The 19,500-nt window shown below is 43.3% G+C and overlaps 1 protein-coding gene across 4 annotated transcripts; it reads right to left on the bottom strand.

The window, feature by feature from the left end:
- Positions 1 to 984: 984 nt before the first annotated feature.
- Positions 985 to 15,315, bottom strand: tfap2a (transcription factor AP-2 alpha). Of its 4 annotated transcripts, none has more exons than XM_035619420.2 (7): positions 15,081 to 15,315; positions 10,159 to 10,578; positions 8,893 to 8,944; positions 7,163 to 7,385; positions 6,144 to 6,262; positions 4,212 to 4,353; positions 985 to 2,709 (listed from the first exon to the last, which is right to left on the bottom strand). In XM_035619420.2, the coding sequence occupies exons 1-7, from the start codon at positions 15,111 to 15,113 to the stop codon at positions 2,421 to 2,423; spliced, it is 1,278 nt and encodes a 425-aa protein (XP_035475313.1). In that variant the 5' UTR covers positions 15,114 to 15,315; the 3' UTR covers positions 985 to 2,420. The 4 variants fall into 4 exon arrangements, with proteins under 4 accessions (XP_035475313.1, XP_035475312.1, XP_035475311.1 ...); XM_035619419.2 differs by lacking the exon at positions 15,081 to 15,315 and adding an exon at positions 13,180 to 13,371; XM_035619418.2 differs by lacking the exon at positions 15,081 to 15,315 and adding an exon at positions 12,008 to 12,523.
- Between the last annotated feature and the right edge of the window lie 4,185 nt (positions 15,316 to 19,500).

The raw sequence follows: 19,500 nt of genomic DNA, 5'->3' as shown, positions 1-19,500 counted from the left end.
CAAAGAAAACATCCTACACACACACACACACACACACACACACACACACACACACACACGCACACACACACGAACCCAATACAAGATGCATCAATATCACTCGACTGATTCATGCTCCAGACGAGATGGATTTCGAGGCATATATGGGTGCCACGCCATCAACACACAATCAAAGTCAACTCGCATGTTATGCAACGCTCGACTCTCCGCAGCACCGCAAAATAAAGAATACAAAAAAAATGGGGGGGGGTGGGGGGGGGGGGGGCAGCAGCATCCGATTTGCCATTATAGCCAGTGAGACAGCCACATTTATCGACTCACTCAGCCAAACACAACGAAATTAAATAGCAGTTAGAATGGGAGATTAGTTATGAAAGTATTATGATTATATCACCCCCCCCCCCCCCCCCCCCCCCAAAAAAAAAAAAAAAAAACCCTACAAAATCCAGCATACCGAGTCCTGATTGTTCATTGATTACACTGAGAGGCAAAACAACACAGCCCAACAAATATTTGATGCATGTCTTTGAATAAGACTCCAGCAAACGGGGAAGGGGGCGGGGGGTGGTGGGGTGCCAAATATAGCCTGCAACAACCAAACATCGCACACCAGGCCTATATGCATCTCAGAGGGTTTTAGCTGCAGGGGTATATGGTGCTGCACACTTCAAACGCGAAAATATACCCATTGTTGTGAGCCACTTGGCCTGCATAAGATCCTGTGCTCTGAACTAGGGAGTTTAAAGTACGATTATTATTTTTTTTATCATTATTATTATGATTATACTTGAGGGAAACAATGAGTTCAGCTGCTTATTGCAAGGAGCAATTGTCAGGGGAGACTTAAGCTCAATTACTGTAGCAGTTCAGAATGGGGAGGAAAAAAAAATACCAAGACAAAAAAAAGAAAAACGAAAGAAAAAAAACAGCCAGGCTATCAGGCAGTGAATAAAAAATTTAGAGATATGAATAAAAATCGAGATGAAGCGTATCAAATATTTATTTTTTTCAGGGCAACAAAGGACTATAATACATTGACAGGCATGGGAACTATTGCCAGCACATGTCTATACAATACAGCTAAAACCGCCTCCAATTTCGGACATTATCGGACATAACAAGAAATCAGGTGGTCCCCAAAAAATGTTTTTTTGGAGTGTCTTCCAACATTTCTTTTTTTTTTTCTTTAAAAAAAAAAAAAGACAATATTCCATTTATTGCTTTTATGGTGCTTCAAGGAGAGAACAGGGGGTGAAACGTATTCTGATTGGCACAACACATAAAAGCTTGTATAAAAACGAAAATAGGAACACACACGAGAAAAAAAATACAGTTCTCCTCAGGGTCTCACATATGCTCTGTCTCAAATTAAAAACTGGAAGAAAAAAAAAAGGATGATATATATATAGAGAGAGAAATGGAAGTTTTATTTCTATTAAATTTGTTCACTTGCTTCAATGTCGCCTCAACATGCTACAAGAGGGCTGAATTGAAATATCCCAGAGAAATAAAATGGAAAAAAAAATACCCCAAACTTCTGTTTTCTAAAAAAAACATGAAATCACATGAAGAACTAACCGAATATTCAAACCCACTAAAACAGGAGGCACCAGATAAATAAAAAAAAGAAGTTTAAACAGACGCACCATATTTACAATTCCCATTAAATTACACATAAATAAATATATACATACATGAACACTGATTCCCTTATATAACCGCGAATCGTGTTGAAATTCAAAAAAGTTCAAGTTGGTCGCTTGGAGAGAGAGAGAGAGAGAGAGAGAGAGAGAGAGAGAGAGTGAGAGAGTCTACAACTGAAGTCATGACAGGGAGCTCTGTGGAATTTCTCTTTGTTTTTCAAGTTTATTATTCACAATACTGATAAGAATTCGTCCTCTTTTAGCTTCGTTTTTGTCACAATCGTAAAATGGAGATATAGAGGGGTCGCTGGATTTCAGTCCATTCGCTGCAGCTCATAAAAAAGGGGGGAGTACATAAAAAGTCCTCTGGCTGAGGCAGTGGGCCGACACCTCCTCCCCTCGCCCCGGAGCTGATCCTCTGTAGCCTGCTTTTTTTTTATTCTTTTCTTTTCTTTCTTTCTTTTCTTTTCTTTTTTTTTTTTTTTTTAAATAACATGTCTTGTTGTTCAGGTGTCGAAGAAGAAGAAGAAGAAGAAAATACTTGCGTCATCTCCTCGTGAATTCCAAAGTGGGATGTAAAAACAAAACATGTAAAACCACGCAAGATCAGGAAGTGGCACAATTAACTTTATCAATAGTATTTATAAGGTATTTATAATATTTATATTGGGTGGGTGGGTGGGGGCCGGGCCGGGCCGGGCCGGGCCGGAGGGGTGTTGGTCGGTGTGGAAGAAGGGCCCTGCGGTTTGGCCCCGCTGCGGAGGCGGGATGGAGACATCACTTTCTGTGCTTCTCGTCTTTGTCTCCGCCTTTAGTGCCGTTATCTGAGTGACTGTTCGGGTTGTTGTTGAGGTACATTTTGTCCATGGCTTTGATCGCCTCGGTCAGATAGTTCTGCAGGGCCGTGACGGCCGCGCACAGCGCCGGGGTCCCAAAACCGTGCGAGATTAGACTGAAGTGGGTCAAGCAGCTCTGGATTCCCGGTTCGAGGATGGGCTGCGGCCGCGAGTTCCCCAGCGGCGAGCGGTCCTGGGACAGCAGGTCTGTGAACTCTTTGCAGACTTGCCTATAAACAGAGGGAGGAAGCGTGTTAATGACCAAGAGTCATCAGAAGGCAGCTCGGTGTCAGGCCTGGCCCCCCCTCTCTCTCTCTCTCCCTAAACTCGAACAATCGACGTGTCCTGAGAAATGGCACGCTGTCCACACGCCATCCAACAGATCACCTTGCACAAACCCATGCATGTATTTTAATGTCCAGACTAAAAAAAAAAATGTAAGTGGACGACCTGCGAACAATTTAAATAAAGTACAGCAGGCTGTAAAAGTGAAAAAGTGACCAGTCACTGATAGGATATTTATTTGAAAAAAATAAAAGAAATAAATCTATTAATGTAATGAAACTGTTGTTCTCATTCTGCTTTGACTCTAGAAACTAGAACTTGGGCAAATAAAAAAAAATGTCCTCGAGCGAAAAACAAAAAGATATTAATCTCCCAGCTCAGTAGCAAGATGTTTTACATTTAATAATAAGAAAAAAATGAAAAAGTTTTAGGGGAGAAAACACGAGTACAAACGACTTGTTGATGCAAGCTGCGCATATTTAAACATTTAACTTCAGAACAACAGATATCAAAATAGTAATAAAAAAAACATTAATTCATGCCTTCATTCTTCCAAAGGACACGTTTCGTATATATCATACTTTTACAGAGCCCCCCGTCTTCATGTAAATAAATTCCATAGGCTATGTAGAATTGCAACGCTGGTAATAGTCTTCATTTCATGGATATCTCAATAACGCCCAAAGAGCATGTCATACGCATTATAGCGGCCCATCATCAATATTAAACGCAGCTCCTCTGCTTATCTGCTCCCTGTGTGGAATTCCCATGTTTCAGTGAACGCATAGCAAAAAAAAAAAAAACATAACCAAAGCAGCGCTACATGGATGAGGAGCAGCCATCTGTCAGTGTCACTGGACTCACAGGGCAGACCGAGCACAGTGCAACACGGCGAGCAGCGGTGCATTCAAGGTGCACACATATGTATTTTTATTACAATTGATCACAATCGTGTAATTTAAATTTAAAAAAAAAAACAGTAGAAAACGAGTGTGTCTTGATGGAATCCGTAATTAACAGAGCTGACAAGTGCAATTTGTGTGAGTGTGTGAGGCTATAACTAAAAAAAAATGGTTAGTGATTAATATTTGGCTGGTAAATATAATAGTGGAGCAAAGACAAAGATGGTTAATAACAATAACTCATCTTGTATAGTGGGTAAAAAAACACTTAAGGAAATGGAAAAAGAGAAAAAAATATCAGAATTGCATTTCGATGACAGTATCTGACAATGTGTGTGTGTGTGTGTGTGTGTGTGTGTGTGTGTGTCTGTGTGTGTGTCTGTGTGCACACGCACGTGCGCGCGATCAAGCGTGTGCGTGTGTGTGTGTGTGTGTGTGTGTGTGTTTGCAAACTGTCAAATAAACAGGCACACACACACGCAGCGGACACAGCAGACTGGGATGCATTTCGGTGTGACACAGTGAAATGTGATAATAGCACTCACTTCGTGGCCAATAGCATGTTTTTTCTTTGGACTTGTTCGTTTGGGTCGGAGTGCTGACGGTTTACATATTCAGCTACTGCCTTGGCTGGAAACTCCGTCTCGCATACATAACCAAAATCCCTGGCAAGATGCACCGCTTCGCCTGCAAAGGAAGGAAGAAGAACAAGGAGAGGGGAGATTGAACGTGTGCTTGCTTATTAAATGCATGGTCACATCAAATCCGGGGCAGTTCACACTCTTGTGCAAGCGGAGTAACACGTGATTAATCTGATGTGAGCAGAGCGTCCACTCTGTTTATGCATTCAGACAGCAGGGTTATGGCACCTGTGCCTCCCTAACAGCATTAATGATGATGAGAACAATAATAGCCGATGATAATAAAACAGCCCCTGTGAGCTGTCAATACACATCACGCTCCCTCCTGCACACCGTGAGAACGGTTTCATATGGAGGGGGGGGGGGGGCAATAAGTGGATATGAAATACAGACACGGCATCATGCTTAACACCATGTCATTGATTACCAATGCATGCACATTATTGGAAGTCCAGCAGATCACAGAGACATGGGGAGGCAATTTTGAAGGGCTGTATCTAAATCTCGCTTTTCCTCCACATACTTTGAGCGGTATGAGAATCGCAGGTTTCATTCCGTCCGAGAGAGTCTGAGCTCGCCTCACTTGTTCGTTTTTTTCTTCTTTTTTTTCCCCCCAAGTCTTTGGTTTTAATTTCCTGAAGCAGTTGAGTTTGACTGCGGGGCTTCCTGTCCATAAGCCCCTGCTCCGGAAGAACGCATGCGCCAATTAGCATCAAAGCTCAAGTCCAGTAAACTCGTTTCCATAAAATGGAGGAGACCCATAAACAATGACAGCTCCGCAGAGGAACGCAGTGGCTCTTCACTAAGTGACCGGCTGCCGTCGCCCCCTCGGCCGCCACCCCGCTTATTACTCACAATCATACATTCTCCAGGCTCATTGCAATACACCACCAAAATTTCTACGGAGCACACTGAATATTGCATTCGGCCCTCGTCTGTAATAATGATTAACAGGGACCAATGGACCGTCGCGGGCTTTCACCTTTGGAAACCCACGGCGCACCAAAATACCACTGCACTGAATAATAAGGTTCAACTCTGCGAGCGAAATGGATTTATGCAGTCGCGTCGAAATGCATCTTTTCAGCGCACCATAACGGACTCATTTATTCTTTAATAGGCCCAAAACATATAGCTCCCAATAGGTCAGACTCATTTCCATTTGCATGCAACAAAAATCTTCGCTGAAAACCAAAGCAGGGGAAGCTATTAACGGAAGAATTAAGTCACCATTAAGGGGGGGGGGGGGGACTCAGCCCCGCGCCGCCATAGCCAGGGCTGTATTAATGTTTGAAACAATGCAGGGTTAATAAATCAATCGACTTCTCATCCGTGAGGTGAAACAGCTCAGCGGTGCCCAATAAACAAGCAGCTCTCAATAATTAACTGGACCTCAACACAAACCCATCCAGCGTATAAACTAGGCCAGCCGCGGACCTGCAAGTGCGCTCCTGCAAAGCGAAGGCCAACGCTGCAGAGCCACTAGAATCACCAGCACCGCTCTCTCTCTCTCTCTCTCTCTCTACACACACACACACGCACGCGCGCGCACACACAAACACACACTGACACACACACACACACACACGCACACACACACACACATCCTTCATGGTTTATTACTTGCGAGGCAAAGTCGGTCCACATTACACGGATGAGCGCATATGCTGATTTAAAACACAGAGAAAGAACGAACGAGAGACAGAGAGAGAGAGAGAGAGAGAAGAAAGAAAGACAGAAGAAGAAGAAAAAAAATATATATATCCCACTTTGCAAGCACCTGGTATCGCGGGAGCCGCAAGAGTGGGAACGTGATTTACGGCACAGCCGACTTACCCTCGACTAGTGACGTCAGCAAGGTGACGTTGGCTGCCTTGCGTCTGCCCGCAGGTAGATTCAGGCCGATTTTATCCAGCTTCTCCCTCAAGGATCGTCCTCCGTTCTTAGACTTGGCCCTGTGACAAGCGAAACAAAGCAGAGCTCCATTGTAGCGCATGCTCATGTGGATGACTCTCTCAGAGTGGGCATATATTTAAGGATGGATTTAAAAAAAAAAATGAAATGGACAAATACTCCAAATATGGCTATGCAAATACGAGATGTATAATACTGGGCCAATGCATTTATGGACAGGCAGATTGTCGTTTACAAAGCAATTTGCAAGCAATAAAGGCCTGCTCAGTATCACTTGGAGGTTTCATGATTCTTTGTACAATGCATGTATATGATATTTAAATCATATAAACATATGTATAGATAATAAATCTCAGCTCTTAATATGAGTGGACTGGACTGAATTCGACTGGCTTCGCCCCGATACAAGCACCACTAACACCAGAAGACTCCTAGCCTCTTTTTTTTCACCACCAGCAGACAAATACTGTACAAAATGAATAAATAAGAGCCTACTTAATAGGCAGGGCTGCGTGTCTGCAGCACTTCAGTCGACAGTTCACCAGAGACCAATGTTTTCATGTGTAATGCCTTCACTGGGCCTATAGAGCTGAGGTTGAAACAGACTAGGCCTACATTAATCTAGAGGGGGGGGGGGGGGAGCTGGGGAACTTAATAGGGAATTTAACAGACCCCTCCTGCTTTAAATGCAGGAGCTAGGTGTCATGGTTGGTCGATTTTAATTATTCTTGGTACAGAGGAGAGGGAGAGAGAGTGAGATGCATGCTCACAGAGAGAATGGATTGGAGTATAGAGAGTGAGGAACACACACACACACACACACACACACACACACACACACACAGGTAGGCCATACAGAGAGAGAGAGAGAGAGAGAGAGAGAGAGAGAGAGAGAGAGAGAGAGAGAGGCGAGATTTTCGCAGCCCTCCAGTCAGACTCACCTCCTCAGCACCCCGCCCAGCAGAGAGGCGTTGAGGCACTCGGGCGGCGAGAGGCGTCTCTGCACCTCGGCCACCGTGACCTTGTACTTTGATGTGGAGCTGAGGAGCGAAAGGCGACCCGGTACCGAGCAGAACACCTCGTTGGGGTTCACCACCCCTCCGAAGAGACCGTCCTTATTTACACCGATGGAAACGTTATTGTTCTTGGATAAAGACACTGGACCTATAGCCGGTGGAGAGTCAGGGAGGGATGGAGGGAGAGAGGGAGAGAGAGAGAGAGAGACCGTGCTCGGTGAATTTCATGCAATGCAGAGCCTTAAGTAAATGAGATGGGGGGTGTTTAGGCCCCGGATTTAGAGTTATGGCACCACATGTGTACACCTTCAGCAACAACAATGGCATGTGGTGTGAGAAAATATTAACAAAATGATGCTAATAAAATCTTATAATAATAATAATATGTTCGTGTTCATCAGGGCTGTGTGGTACAATTTTCACAAATGTACAAGGACTTGCGCACTCCGCTCCAACTACCTTTCTTTCTTTTTTTTTGACGGTGGCCACACCACGCTATTACCGAGCGATTTGATAAAGTGACATAAATCTCTGGTATCCAGCAGAACACCACAGCACCAACGCCCGCGTGTGTGATTTCATACCGGGGAGGGAGGGGGGGCTCCGCCACTACTGGGCTTTACACCGTTTTGGTGTGCAGTAACAAAGGGGACTGTGCATGCGCCTTTGGATAGATCACTTGTGACATTAATGGCTCAGGGGAGCCTAATAGAGACAATAGGAGTTAAACGAACTCTTGAGATTACTAATATAAGAAGCCAATTATCATGTTGATGCGCAGATATAGACTGGCTCAAAAAAAAAGGAAGAATGGGGGTGGGGGGGGGGAATTACAGAATTTTAGTAAAAAAAAAGATAAAAAAGAAAATTCGCTCCATATTTGATCCAGTGAGCTCTAATTTGACCCGACACGACGCTTTTAAACTTGACCACGAAACAGGCCTCCCCCCCCGCCCTCGTTGTACCATTATCAATATAAATCAGCCTAGAATATTTGACAGCAAATAAGTACAAGTTGACGCAGTGCAATGCACTAACCTCCACCAGAGTGCTCTAAATAGGAAAATTACATTTTAGAGATATTAAAGGGCAGTCAGAGGTCTTGCCAGGCCGAATTTGGATCCCCTCTACAAATGACAGACAGGCACCGTGCATGTACAGCAAGGCGTGCGCTTCATCCAGCGGCACCAACTTCCATTTTAGATCCGAACATTGCAAGTGTGTTCGCAGCTACACTGGAGTGCCATGGACCGTCTCCAGTTCTGTATATCTCTGACCATCGACACCCCACAAAGCCCACCAGCTCTATACTCATCTCCACGCTGCTCTGAAACGCTGACAGTAAATTCCATCAGCGAGGGGAGGAGAAGAAAAAAAAAGGTGCAGCCAGTTTGATGCACTTGGAAACCATGTAATGAAAAATAGGCTACTGCATATTAGGATCAGTCAGGCGTTACTGAATTGCATTGAGTCCTCTCAAGCAGAAATGGTGCATGGTGTGTGTGTGTGTCTGTGTGTGTGTGTGCGTGCGTGTGTGTGTGTGTGTGTGTGTGTGTGTGTGTGTGTGTGTGTGTGTGTGTGTGTGTGTGTGTGTGTGTGCACGCGCGTGTTCGCCATCTTGCAACATGCATGATATCTCGGAGGAAACTGCTTACCTTTTTTAATTACAGTCTGGTCGGGAATGTGAATTCCTTGATCCTCGACAGACTACGACACAAATGGAGAAGATGGACAATTTTAGAACAAAGGTTCACACACACAAAAAAAATATCAGCCTCTCCTCCTGTGTGCAAGTGAACGTACACAGCCCGGGATGCATGTGTGCGCGAACACAAAAGCCTGACACGATCAAGCTCAACATGGAGGCTCTGGAGGCCCACTCCTCTTATTATTGTCCATGCGCGTTTTCGGTGGGTTCCAAAGATGGACGCATTATACACCAGATCACAAAGTCAGACTTAAATAACGACGCTGCGTCGCCCCATAATCCTGACCTAATTCTGCCCTCATATTGGCTCCACTCACAAGGAAACTTCTAATCTAGATTGGATCGTAATTACGGCAGCGCAGCCTATTAAAGGCCTATGGACTAATTAGAGGATTATTGGTGTTTGTTTCTGATTTTTTAAAACTGGGATGAATACTCCCAATACAGAATGAGGATTATTGACAGTGTTGACGTCCATTTATCATGTACCTTTGATCATCTTCGCCATTACCTATATGAACTCAATACACCAAACTCAATTCTCGGTAAAGTGTGCATGCAATATAACCCAGTTTCCACAGAACGACCAGTTTAATAAAAAAAATTTGAAGCTCAGAAATGAAAAGCAGTCAGAAGACATGAAGCCTTGTTAAAACACAAGCGCACGATGTGTGTGTGTGTGTGTGTGTGTGTGTGTGTGTCTTAATATTATTCAGTTTGATTTGAGTTATAATACTGAACAAAGCCACATCGAATCAGGCGACTAACAGCATTTTTAAAATGATCTGTTTTTAAATATAGATTTATTTATTTTTTGAAAAATAACATAACGACACAAAAACGTGTCAAAACATTTGTTTATGCTTATTTCCAGTCAGTAAAAAGATGACTGTATGAAGAGGTATACAACGAGCAACCCGAGCTGAATGCATCTCAATTATTAAACAAGTAATAACAGTGAAAATACTAATACTAATAATAATAATAAGAAGAAGAAGAAAAATGATAATAAAATGCAGGGTGTTAGTATAAATGGTAGGTGAATTAAAAAGAACACTCCACCTTAATTTGTATTAATTACAATAATATTAATTAAAAATAACAGTAGTGCCCAATTGCTCCAATATTAATTATAACAGCCTCGTTTATTATTATCATTATTTTTACCAAGTCAACTCAGGGGGGGGGAGAGGAGACACAAACGCTGCCTCACCTGAACATCTTCTAAAGAGTGAGGTATTCCATGGATAGGGATAGAGTCTGACAGTCCCGTGTCGAGGCCGTGGCCGGACGGTAGCAGCACTTCCCTGCGGTAGTCCCGGCACAGCTGGTGGGGCAGGCTGCGGTGCTGGTGCAGCAGGCCGCTCTCCTGACTCTGCCTCTGGCCCGGCCAGCCCGGGTGCTGCGGCTGCGGCTGGGCGTGCAGCGAGTTGAGGGAGTAGGGGTCGTTGACGTGCGAGTAAGGGTCCTGAGACTGCGGGTAGATGGGCTGGTAGGGCGGGGGGAAGTACGGGGGCTGGAAGTCCGAGTTCGGTGTGTGGGAGAGCGGCGGGGCGCTCGCGTAGGGACTCTGGCCCACGCCGCCCAGCTGAGGTAGCCTGGCTGTCCCATTGCTGGTGCCGTCGTGGCGATCCTGGCAGAGGAGCACAGGGAGGAAAAGTGTAAGCTTGAACACATAAAAAAAAAGTAATAATAACAGTCACCAAACATAAACGTGCGTGTGTGCCTCTTTGTTTTAACTGCTCTATGTTCTGCGGGCTTGTGTTGGGGCATTATCCAAAATGGCCCGAGAGGATGACAGGAATCAGAGCAAGTGTTGAAACGATCATTAACACATTTAGCTCTGAATTTGATTTTAAACTAAATAAACCCAAAACACATTTCCACACATCGGCTATAAAGATACATATATTTTTGCAAATGAAATGACATGATAATATCTTGCAAAAAAAAGTTAAGAGTGAAATTAAACATCGAAATTCCGGAGGTGAAATGACTTCATAAATAAATCACTGAGCTTTACACTATATTTCCCCCCAAGAAATGTCCCACGGGTTTTAAACATGCAAGCTTTGCAAATCACGAATCAGCTGGAGGGAGGTGAAAAAGATATTATTATACAAAAAAAACACAAAAAAAAATCAGATATGAAAACAACAGGCGAAGTATCTGACACGGTGAGGCTCCAGCAACTTACCATCGCGGAAAAACTGTGCACTAACATCTGAATGGATTTTTAGTGCGACTCAAGCAAAGAATGGTGAGTTCAAAAACACTTCGAGGGGTACGAGCGAAGAAGAATAACCAGCGAAACAAAAATATATATATATATGAATATATATATATTTAGCCCCAAGAAAAAAAAAGACTCTTCTTTTCCTGCAAGATCACAATGGCCCCAGCGATCAGGTATGTGCCACAGTAGCAGGACGATAATCCATCAGAGAGAAACGGTTAGATCCCCGCAGCCCTTCATTAGGGTCTAAGAACGCTGGTATTCGGCGGTGCTCGCGGCTTTTTTGGGTCGAAAAGTTTCTCTCGGCAAACCCTCTCTTCCTCCTCGCTCTCCCGGCGTCTGTCACACTGCTGCCGTCCCCTCGCTTGAGCTCATATTAGCAAAAAAGAGCCGCTTCTTCGTCTCCCCTCTCGGACTCCTAATAGAGCGCATTCATGGCTATTAATATTACAGGAATACTTAATAATGGGGTAAAGAATGGTCGGAAATCGGGCTGCGAGGCAGGAGGGACGCAACTCAAGGCAGGAGTCTGAGCTTAAATGACGTCCATTGAAAGGAGGAATCAGTATATCTAATCAGAGATGGGGAGGGAGAGAGAGGGAGTGAGAGAGTGTGGAGGGAGTGGAGAGAGAGCGAGACAAAAAGAGGGATATTCACTCTCGTCTGACGAATCAGAGAGGGAGGGAGGAAGGAGGGGGGTGGGTGGTTGAAGGGGGGGGGGCATTTTAAAAGGGTCCCAGGGCCAAAGCGCAAAAGTGAAATAAAGACAGGAATGAAGGGAGCTGGACCACAAACAGGGGAAGGCAGGGAAGGGAACAATGTGCACCTCTGAACCGGGTGAAAATCCAGCAGACAACGCTGTGGGCACTCCGGCCGACTCGGTCCTGCCGCTCATCCCTTTGTTTTCCACCTCAGACTCCATGGCTCTCCACTCTCTCTTTCTCTCTCCTCTGCCACCGCCGAATTAATCCACCGGTTCGTCCTCGACAACACGGGCTAACTTTTTTTAAAATATATTTTTTTTTTTTACTTCGTCCCAAAAAGACGGATACAAATAAATTCCCAACGTCTGTCAAAGGGCCGCTCGGATCCCGGCGCTCGAACCAACTTTTACGCGCGACTAAAAAAAACCGGTCCAACTCCGCTTCCTGCTTAAATCACGTATTTTTTTGTTTGTTTTCAATTACAAAACACCCGGGCGTTGACCATGGTTTCGATTACAAATTGAATTTCTTTTCTCCTTTTTGCTCCGACACCTCCGAGGAGGATTTGCCTGTAAATCGACACAATCACCACAACGCGAGCGCCGAGGTGCCGAGCTTTCGTTTTTCCTGCACCGCGGCCGGTCTCTGTCCTCCTGCAGGACGCGGCCGAAAAACACGTCCGACTGGCTTCTCCACTCCCAAACAAGTCCGCGGCATTACTGCAAAAAACTTTGTGCCCACAACAACACTCGCTCGGTGTATATGCACTCCACACACATACACATGCAAAGCGGCTGCACGCAAGCTCCAGTGGCTCAAATTGCACGGATATTCAAAGTGAAGGGTAAATGCATCCATGCAATTTTACACAACAAATAAAGCAGACCGTGTTGGCGCCCACGGCTGCCGTTAAAGTCCAAAAATTATTTGTTTTAATTCAATGCATGGCGATAAATGATGCCACGTGTAATTTAATATTTGGAGATAAATATATGAGAATTTAAAAGGAAAAAAAAGGGTTACTCATGCAACAAATATATTAAGTATAATTAATATTGTGATTAATATTATTGTTATTATAATATTAATCACAAATACATGAAAATGAAAAAGTAACGAAATTAATATAATCTAAATATGATCTATTAATCCAGCTGCTCAATTAGTAGCAGTATGACATATGTGGATCAAAACCGTACAAGACACATGCCTAAATTAATCTATTTTAGTAAACTTTCAAAAATATATATATTTTACATTGGATTCAACAAAATTAAAAAAGGAGCCCCCTTACCTCGCAATCTTCATATTTAATGTTATCAGTTAATTTCCAAAGCATTTTCATGGGTTGTTGAGGCGGGTATTGAGTATTGGTATCGCCAGAGCCTTGTTTTCACTCAGTGAATTGTGCTCTCCCCCGCTCAGAAAAAAAAAAACTACTTTTATTGAAGCTGTGGGCTCGCTTGTCTGTCTCGCGCTCTGAGGTCTCCCTCTAATGGTGGAAGTACAGGGCTGGAGCAGCTCTGTAATAACACTGGCACAGGGCCTCATTAGCATATCAACAGCCGTTTGATTCCCCCCCCCCACACACACACACACACACACACACACGCACACACATCTGCTCACATGCACAACACCAATGGACACCGCACAGGTAAAAACTATAGCAGCAAGACGCTACACATGCCTATTATTTCTACTGTTCAGCGAGGTGTGTGTGTGTGTGTGTGTGTGTGTGTTTGATGAGAGGAGGGGTGGGCATTGTCAAGCATTGGGGACCTGCATGTACCTGGGACTGTTTCTAGTCTCATTTTGTGTCTTTCCGTGGCTGTAGAGAAATGAATTTTTGAAGATATAGTTAAATGCAAAGGAGCAAATATCGGTTCTGTGAAATAACTTTTTTTTGGGGGGGGAGGGGGGATGAAGTGCACTGACGCCAACAAGTCACTGTCTTGTCGATTAGTTTGCCAGTGCTTGATGTGAAAACAGTATGCCTAAATGCAAATACGACCCTGCCACTGACCGACCTGGATTTTTTTTCTTCTTTTTTCGAACTCCCAAACTGTTATTTTAATCCCATTGGGAGTGGGGACCTTGAGAGGCTATTCACTCAGTGTTATGTTAAAAAGGTGAACCATTCGGAGCAGCTCTACAGGTCCATTGACTACTTGTAAGGGCGTAGGGTTTGTTGTTTGCGGGGGGGGGACGGGGGGGGACGTAAATAATTAACACAACAACATGGCCTTGTTTCACTTCAAATACCGGTTCGTGGAACCTGTCTCTGCCCTGTCGCCGGCCGAGCCTTCACCTCAGCAGGTCGTGGGTCAGGAGACAGGTCGCCAGATCTTTAAGGCGTTGGCTCCTCTCGTTTAAAAAAAAAACAAAAACCTGGATTACCATTTTTACTATCGCCTCCTTTTTTTTTTACGAGCAGTTGTCATTAATGATAGTGGAGAGATGGAACTGACAATGACAGCTATGAGCGCGGGTGTCTTTCTGGGGATGTGGCCTGTGTCTGTGGTGGTGGTCGTCGTCTTTTTTTTTTTTTCTTCTTCTTCTTTTTTTTAACGAGTGAAACTCGAGTGTTTTGTTTCAGCAAAGATCTCAGATCGTTTCTTAAACTCCCCCACACCTTTACGAGGCGAGGCCAGGTTTTAAGACACTTTACCGAATAAGACTCGAGACGAAGTCCACAGTGCTCTGCTTTGTAACTTATGGATTTGGAACATGTCACAGCTATACGTGCAAATTGCACTTTATGAAATCTTAACACAAAAGTGTCCACGCACACAGTTTTGGATAAGGGCTGCGTTTCCTCAAAACTCTACCATCTCATGTCGTTGTAGTGGGTTTGTTTTGTTTTTTGAAACCAATTTTTGTCACACATTCAGTCATACATGAAAAGACCTCGCAACCTACAACAACATGCGTACAACGGGCTCCAGAGCAAAGCAAGCAGATGCAAGAGTTCGAGTTTGGGGTTAGAAAAAAATATATAATATCCGGAACTGCCTCGTATGATCTCCTGACTGCTCAAATATATAAGCGTGCAGTCTCAACTGTACCACCTCTCCTCAGTAAAGATCGTTCACGGTGCCTGTGCAGCCTCATCCTACAACGAGTCGACACTTTGACAGATTTCGTGGATTATCACAGGCGCCTCTTTGTCTTAAAAGTATAAGCAACACGTACCTGCCATACTCCCATCTTGCCCATGATTGACATTCTTCGTCTTCTGCTTCCCTTTTTGGTCTTTTTCTTTTCTTTTTTTCTTTCCTTAAGTCGATCCGGTGCTTCGCCTTCAGTCCCGAAGCAATTCTACTGTTTTACCTGTCCCGGATCGCCTCACCTGGCCATAAAAGCGGTGTGAGGCCACCTGGTGACGCATGCGCACTGCTCCGGGTGTTGACGCGAAAGGAGAAACTACCTGGGGGAAAAAAAGAAAAGTGAAATGGCCTATTTGTCTGTGTGCTGTTGGCTCTGTCATTTCATTTGAACTAGAGACTAAAGCATTAGTGTTATTAAGCCAAATATGATGAGTAAATGTTATTTTTTTAAACGAAGTTAATCTCTTGGTGATGATGTAGGTGTTACATCACTTATCACACCCCCTGCTACAAATACATTTTAAAAATACACAAACATATACACATAACATATCTAATATATATAATTATTAGATATATTATATTATTATAAATAATAAAAATGACATTAGTAATAATAATAAATGTGATTTTTTCTTATAAAATAGGCCTGTATTAAAAAGCATAAAATAAAAATAACGATAAGCCTTTACCTTTAGTTTTGTCTTTGACTGCTATAAAAGTAAAAGTGACATATCTGTTAGTTCAATATGTCAATTAACCTATTTTTTTTTTCTTTCTCTCCACCGTTTTGCCTCGATAGAAAACATGAATTCTCACCACAAATGACACTGTGTCAAGTTAAAAACTTGAAGGTTAACTGCCAACATCATTACTTCTACACAGAGAGCTACCCAGCTTTTGTGAGGGGTCATTATTTATTTATCCACTGTTTATTTCTAATACATACTTATGTAGACCCCTCAGGGCCAAGAGCGAATGAGCTTTCCCTCTCTCTCTCTCACACACACACACGCACGCACGGGCGCGCGCGCGCGCACGCACACACACACACACACACACACACACACACACACACGGGACGTGCTGCAGAGTTGCGGAGCAGACAGCTGCACGGATGCTTCCCAACTTCAGACACCGAGATTAAACACATTCCATGCAGGATCTGAGAATGCTGGACATACGTCTTACAGAAAAAGAACCCCCCTCTCCAATAAACCATTTATAGTTTAGATTTTTCCAAATATATTCTTCCACACATATCTATAGATTTTTTTGTTGTCTGGTGTTAATGTTTAAAACAAGCCTTCATGTTTGACATGAAAGTCGAACACATTTTAACTGCATACACAATATACCTGCAGCTATATGGACCACGCCTGGCCTGCACAAAAGGAGAGGGGAGGCGCGAGGATCTGAAACATTGTTTGGGGCAATGCGCACTTACGGGGAGGAGTGAGTTTTAAAGCATAGCTGTCGGAGAGTGGGTTACTGTGAGACAAGTGCGGGGTCTCTTTTGAATATCCAGTCTGTTTGTCTAGGGCTTGGTTTCAAACCACTTCCACCATGGCACGAGGCCTCCGGCAACGTTCAGCTTCCTAAAACGGCGAGCTGTGCGTAATAGACAGTCGGCAACGGTTGCACCTCAGGCACCTTGTACAGCCATTCCTATTCAACGACAAAAAATTACACGATTATTAGATCGTATTATTAAATTCGTATTATTAGTGGCGGAGGTGACATTCAGAATAGCAAAGACACAAAATCTTGGTTGCCGAAAAATCTTGTGAAGCATTTATTTTTAATCCATCATAGTCTCTGCTTCTTGTCTTTTAAAAAAACTAAAGAACAACCACATTGGCAGTGACACTATTTCCTTAGCCCCAAGTTTTGGAGAAGTTTGAATATATCATCTTGCAAAAAAAAAATATGCACAGTCTGATTTGTTGCAGATTTCTTTTTGGCCACACACCTGATCCCTGTGGACGTGTCTGACTCCTAAAGAGCCGAACGATCCCGTCACAGCATCTCAAGGTAAAGAAAAGCACCGTGCAGCCTAGTCAAATTCGTGAAATTGGCGACTGCTGAGTGAGGTTTCAGGCCCATGCTTCCTCCCCCCAAATGAGGATAAATTGTATTCTAGCGCCATCTTTCTTCCAGGGGGAGAGCGAGGACGCAGCGCCAGTGGACTTTTAAGACAATATTGCAGGTGACTGAAAACCAAATAAGACTGTGTGCACAGTGGGTACTCCAGTAAGTAAAACTGCCAAAGCGATTTCAGTGAAATATGCAGGCGATCAAAAGGAACAACAAGAGACATGGAAATATATTTGGGGGGAAAGCACCGAGGGGAAAAGAAGTCAAGTTCAGTTAGAGCTAGGGAATGTTGGGGGGGTGTCCTAATCTAATCCTGTAGTGCCATCTTGTGGTCGTAGAAATAAAACCAGTCCCTAATCCCTTGTCCGATAACTCACTGATATTAAATGAAATGTTGAGACCCGTTCACATTATTAACACCTTGAGGACTTAATTATAAATTGCCCATTATTCTGCACTTTAACCTGATTCAAGCCCAAAAAAAAGGGATCCAATTTTAAGAAAGATTTCTATGGAAGCGAATCTGTCTATTATTATTATTATTATTATTTTTAACCAGACTTTGACATTTAAAAAGGCATTGCATTTCTAGCATTGAATTGTTTTGCACTAAAATTCTGCATCTGAATTTTTTTTTGTCTCTGAATTTAACCCTCCAACTGATTTTCAGTTTTGTTTTTCAATGTTAAATTGAACACAGAAATGACAGTGTACAAAATTTCAGTGGCAACATCCGGGACACCAAGGATGAGCAATCGATTCTCTGTGAACTCGAAACCAACATCCAGCCAATCAAGTTACGCTCCATTGGCCACCTGCTGATGCTTGAAGTTACAGGAAGGCGGGTTAGTGATGTCAACAAACCAGAATGATGCCGCATTGGTACATATATAAATTCTTTTATTTGCCTTTTGTGTCGTTTGGTCACTTACAGGTAACACCTGACATGGAAATGGAAAGGACCAGGTAAAGACTGGAAATAAAATTATTATTTTGAGATGATTAAAACAGATAATGGGATAGTCTTGATATAGTTCAACAGTCATATTTTCTATAGGTCCTTTCCAGGTATTTTTAGCAAGGGTAGAGGAAAGAGGCGCTTTCCTGCAGCAACTCTTGATCCTGCAAAGAAATCTTGAAGTGATCTTCTACCTGCTGCCAAAGCAGTGTGAAAAGACACCAGGCGAGAAGGAGCACATAATCCACATACAGGCAGTTGGGCCGTAGGATCTAGATGAGAGCACAACACATTAAGAGGTAACAATGTGCAATTAGTTAGCTGTACAAAACATGACCATCCTTAAACTGTATGCTGATGTGCAGTGAAGTTTATGTAAAACATCCATTTGTAAATTGTGGGCACAAAATTCAAACAAGTTGTGTACGTAGAACCAAAGATACAGTCATGTATCTTGCTAAAGCAAAAAATACAGGAAAATGAATGGTTCGGGTTGATTATAATTTAGGATGAAGGCCATTTGAGGATACCTTTATATCTAAAGTATGAAACGTGTAAAAATGACAAAACATAGACTTTGAAACAAAATGGCCAGTTCCTGTAGGTTAATAGGGCATGACTCCGAGAGGCTTTTTTGTAGGTGTGGACATGATTGATGTACCACCCAAATTTCGCTTTTGCCCCTCCCATGCTAAAGATTCATTTTACACAAATTACATCGTCCAACCAGCCAGTTTGCAAATTTTGGAGAGTTTTCATGCAAGGAAAAATGAGGGGAACGCGCAAAAAGAATCAACAAGCCATCACAAATACCTTTGCCAGGCTCCAGCTGGTCGGCGCTCGGGCCCCAATGAACGCCACCTCATTAAAAGTTCCGCGTAATTTGTGTCCACTAAATTCGGTTACTGTGAACCGGGTCAGGTATAACCAAACGTGATCAAACGAGACAAAAGGCAAATAAAAGAGATCATATACGTACCGATGCCGCATTGTTCTGATTTGTTTGTTGACATCGCTAGCTCCCGCCACTGGCTTCCTGTAACTTTCAAGCAGCGGCACGTGACCAATGGACCGTAACGTGATTGGCTGAATCGATTGCTCATCCTTGGTGTCCCGGATGTTGCCGCTGATTTGATTTTACACAGATCTACCTAATTTCAGTGCCAAACAAAATTCAGTGCTTGAAATGCAATGCCATCAGGTATAAGACATGGCTCAAGGATACTGACAAGAAAGTACCCACCTGACCACAGTTTAAAGCAAAGGGTTTGAATACTTTCGTGAATGAGAGATTTCACTCTTTCATTTGTATGAAATTTCCATTTCTTAAGACAAGTTTCCACCTTTATTACTCAACATTGAGTGAATATTGATGGGCAGAGATGTTTATTTAAGTAAAAAATTAACACAACAAAATGTAGAAGAGGTGAGCATCTTACAAAAACTAATC

The sequence above is a fragment of the Scophthalmus maximus genome, chromosome 21 (assembly GCF_022379125.1).
Source record: "Scophthalmus maximus strain ysfricsl-2021 chromosome 21, ASM2237912v1, whole genome shotgun sequence".
Taxonomy (NCBI): Eukaryota; Metazoa; Chordata; class Actinopteri; order Pleuronectiformes; family Scophthalmidae; genus Scophthalmus; species Scophthalmus maximus.
Note: the sequence above shows the minus strand (reverse complement) of the source record. Positions and strands in the feature narration are given on the sequence as shown.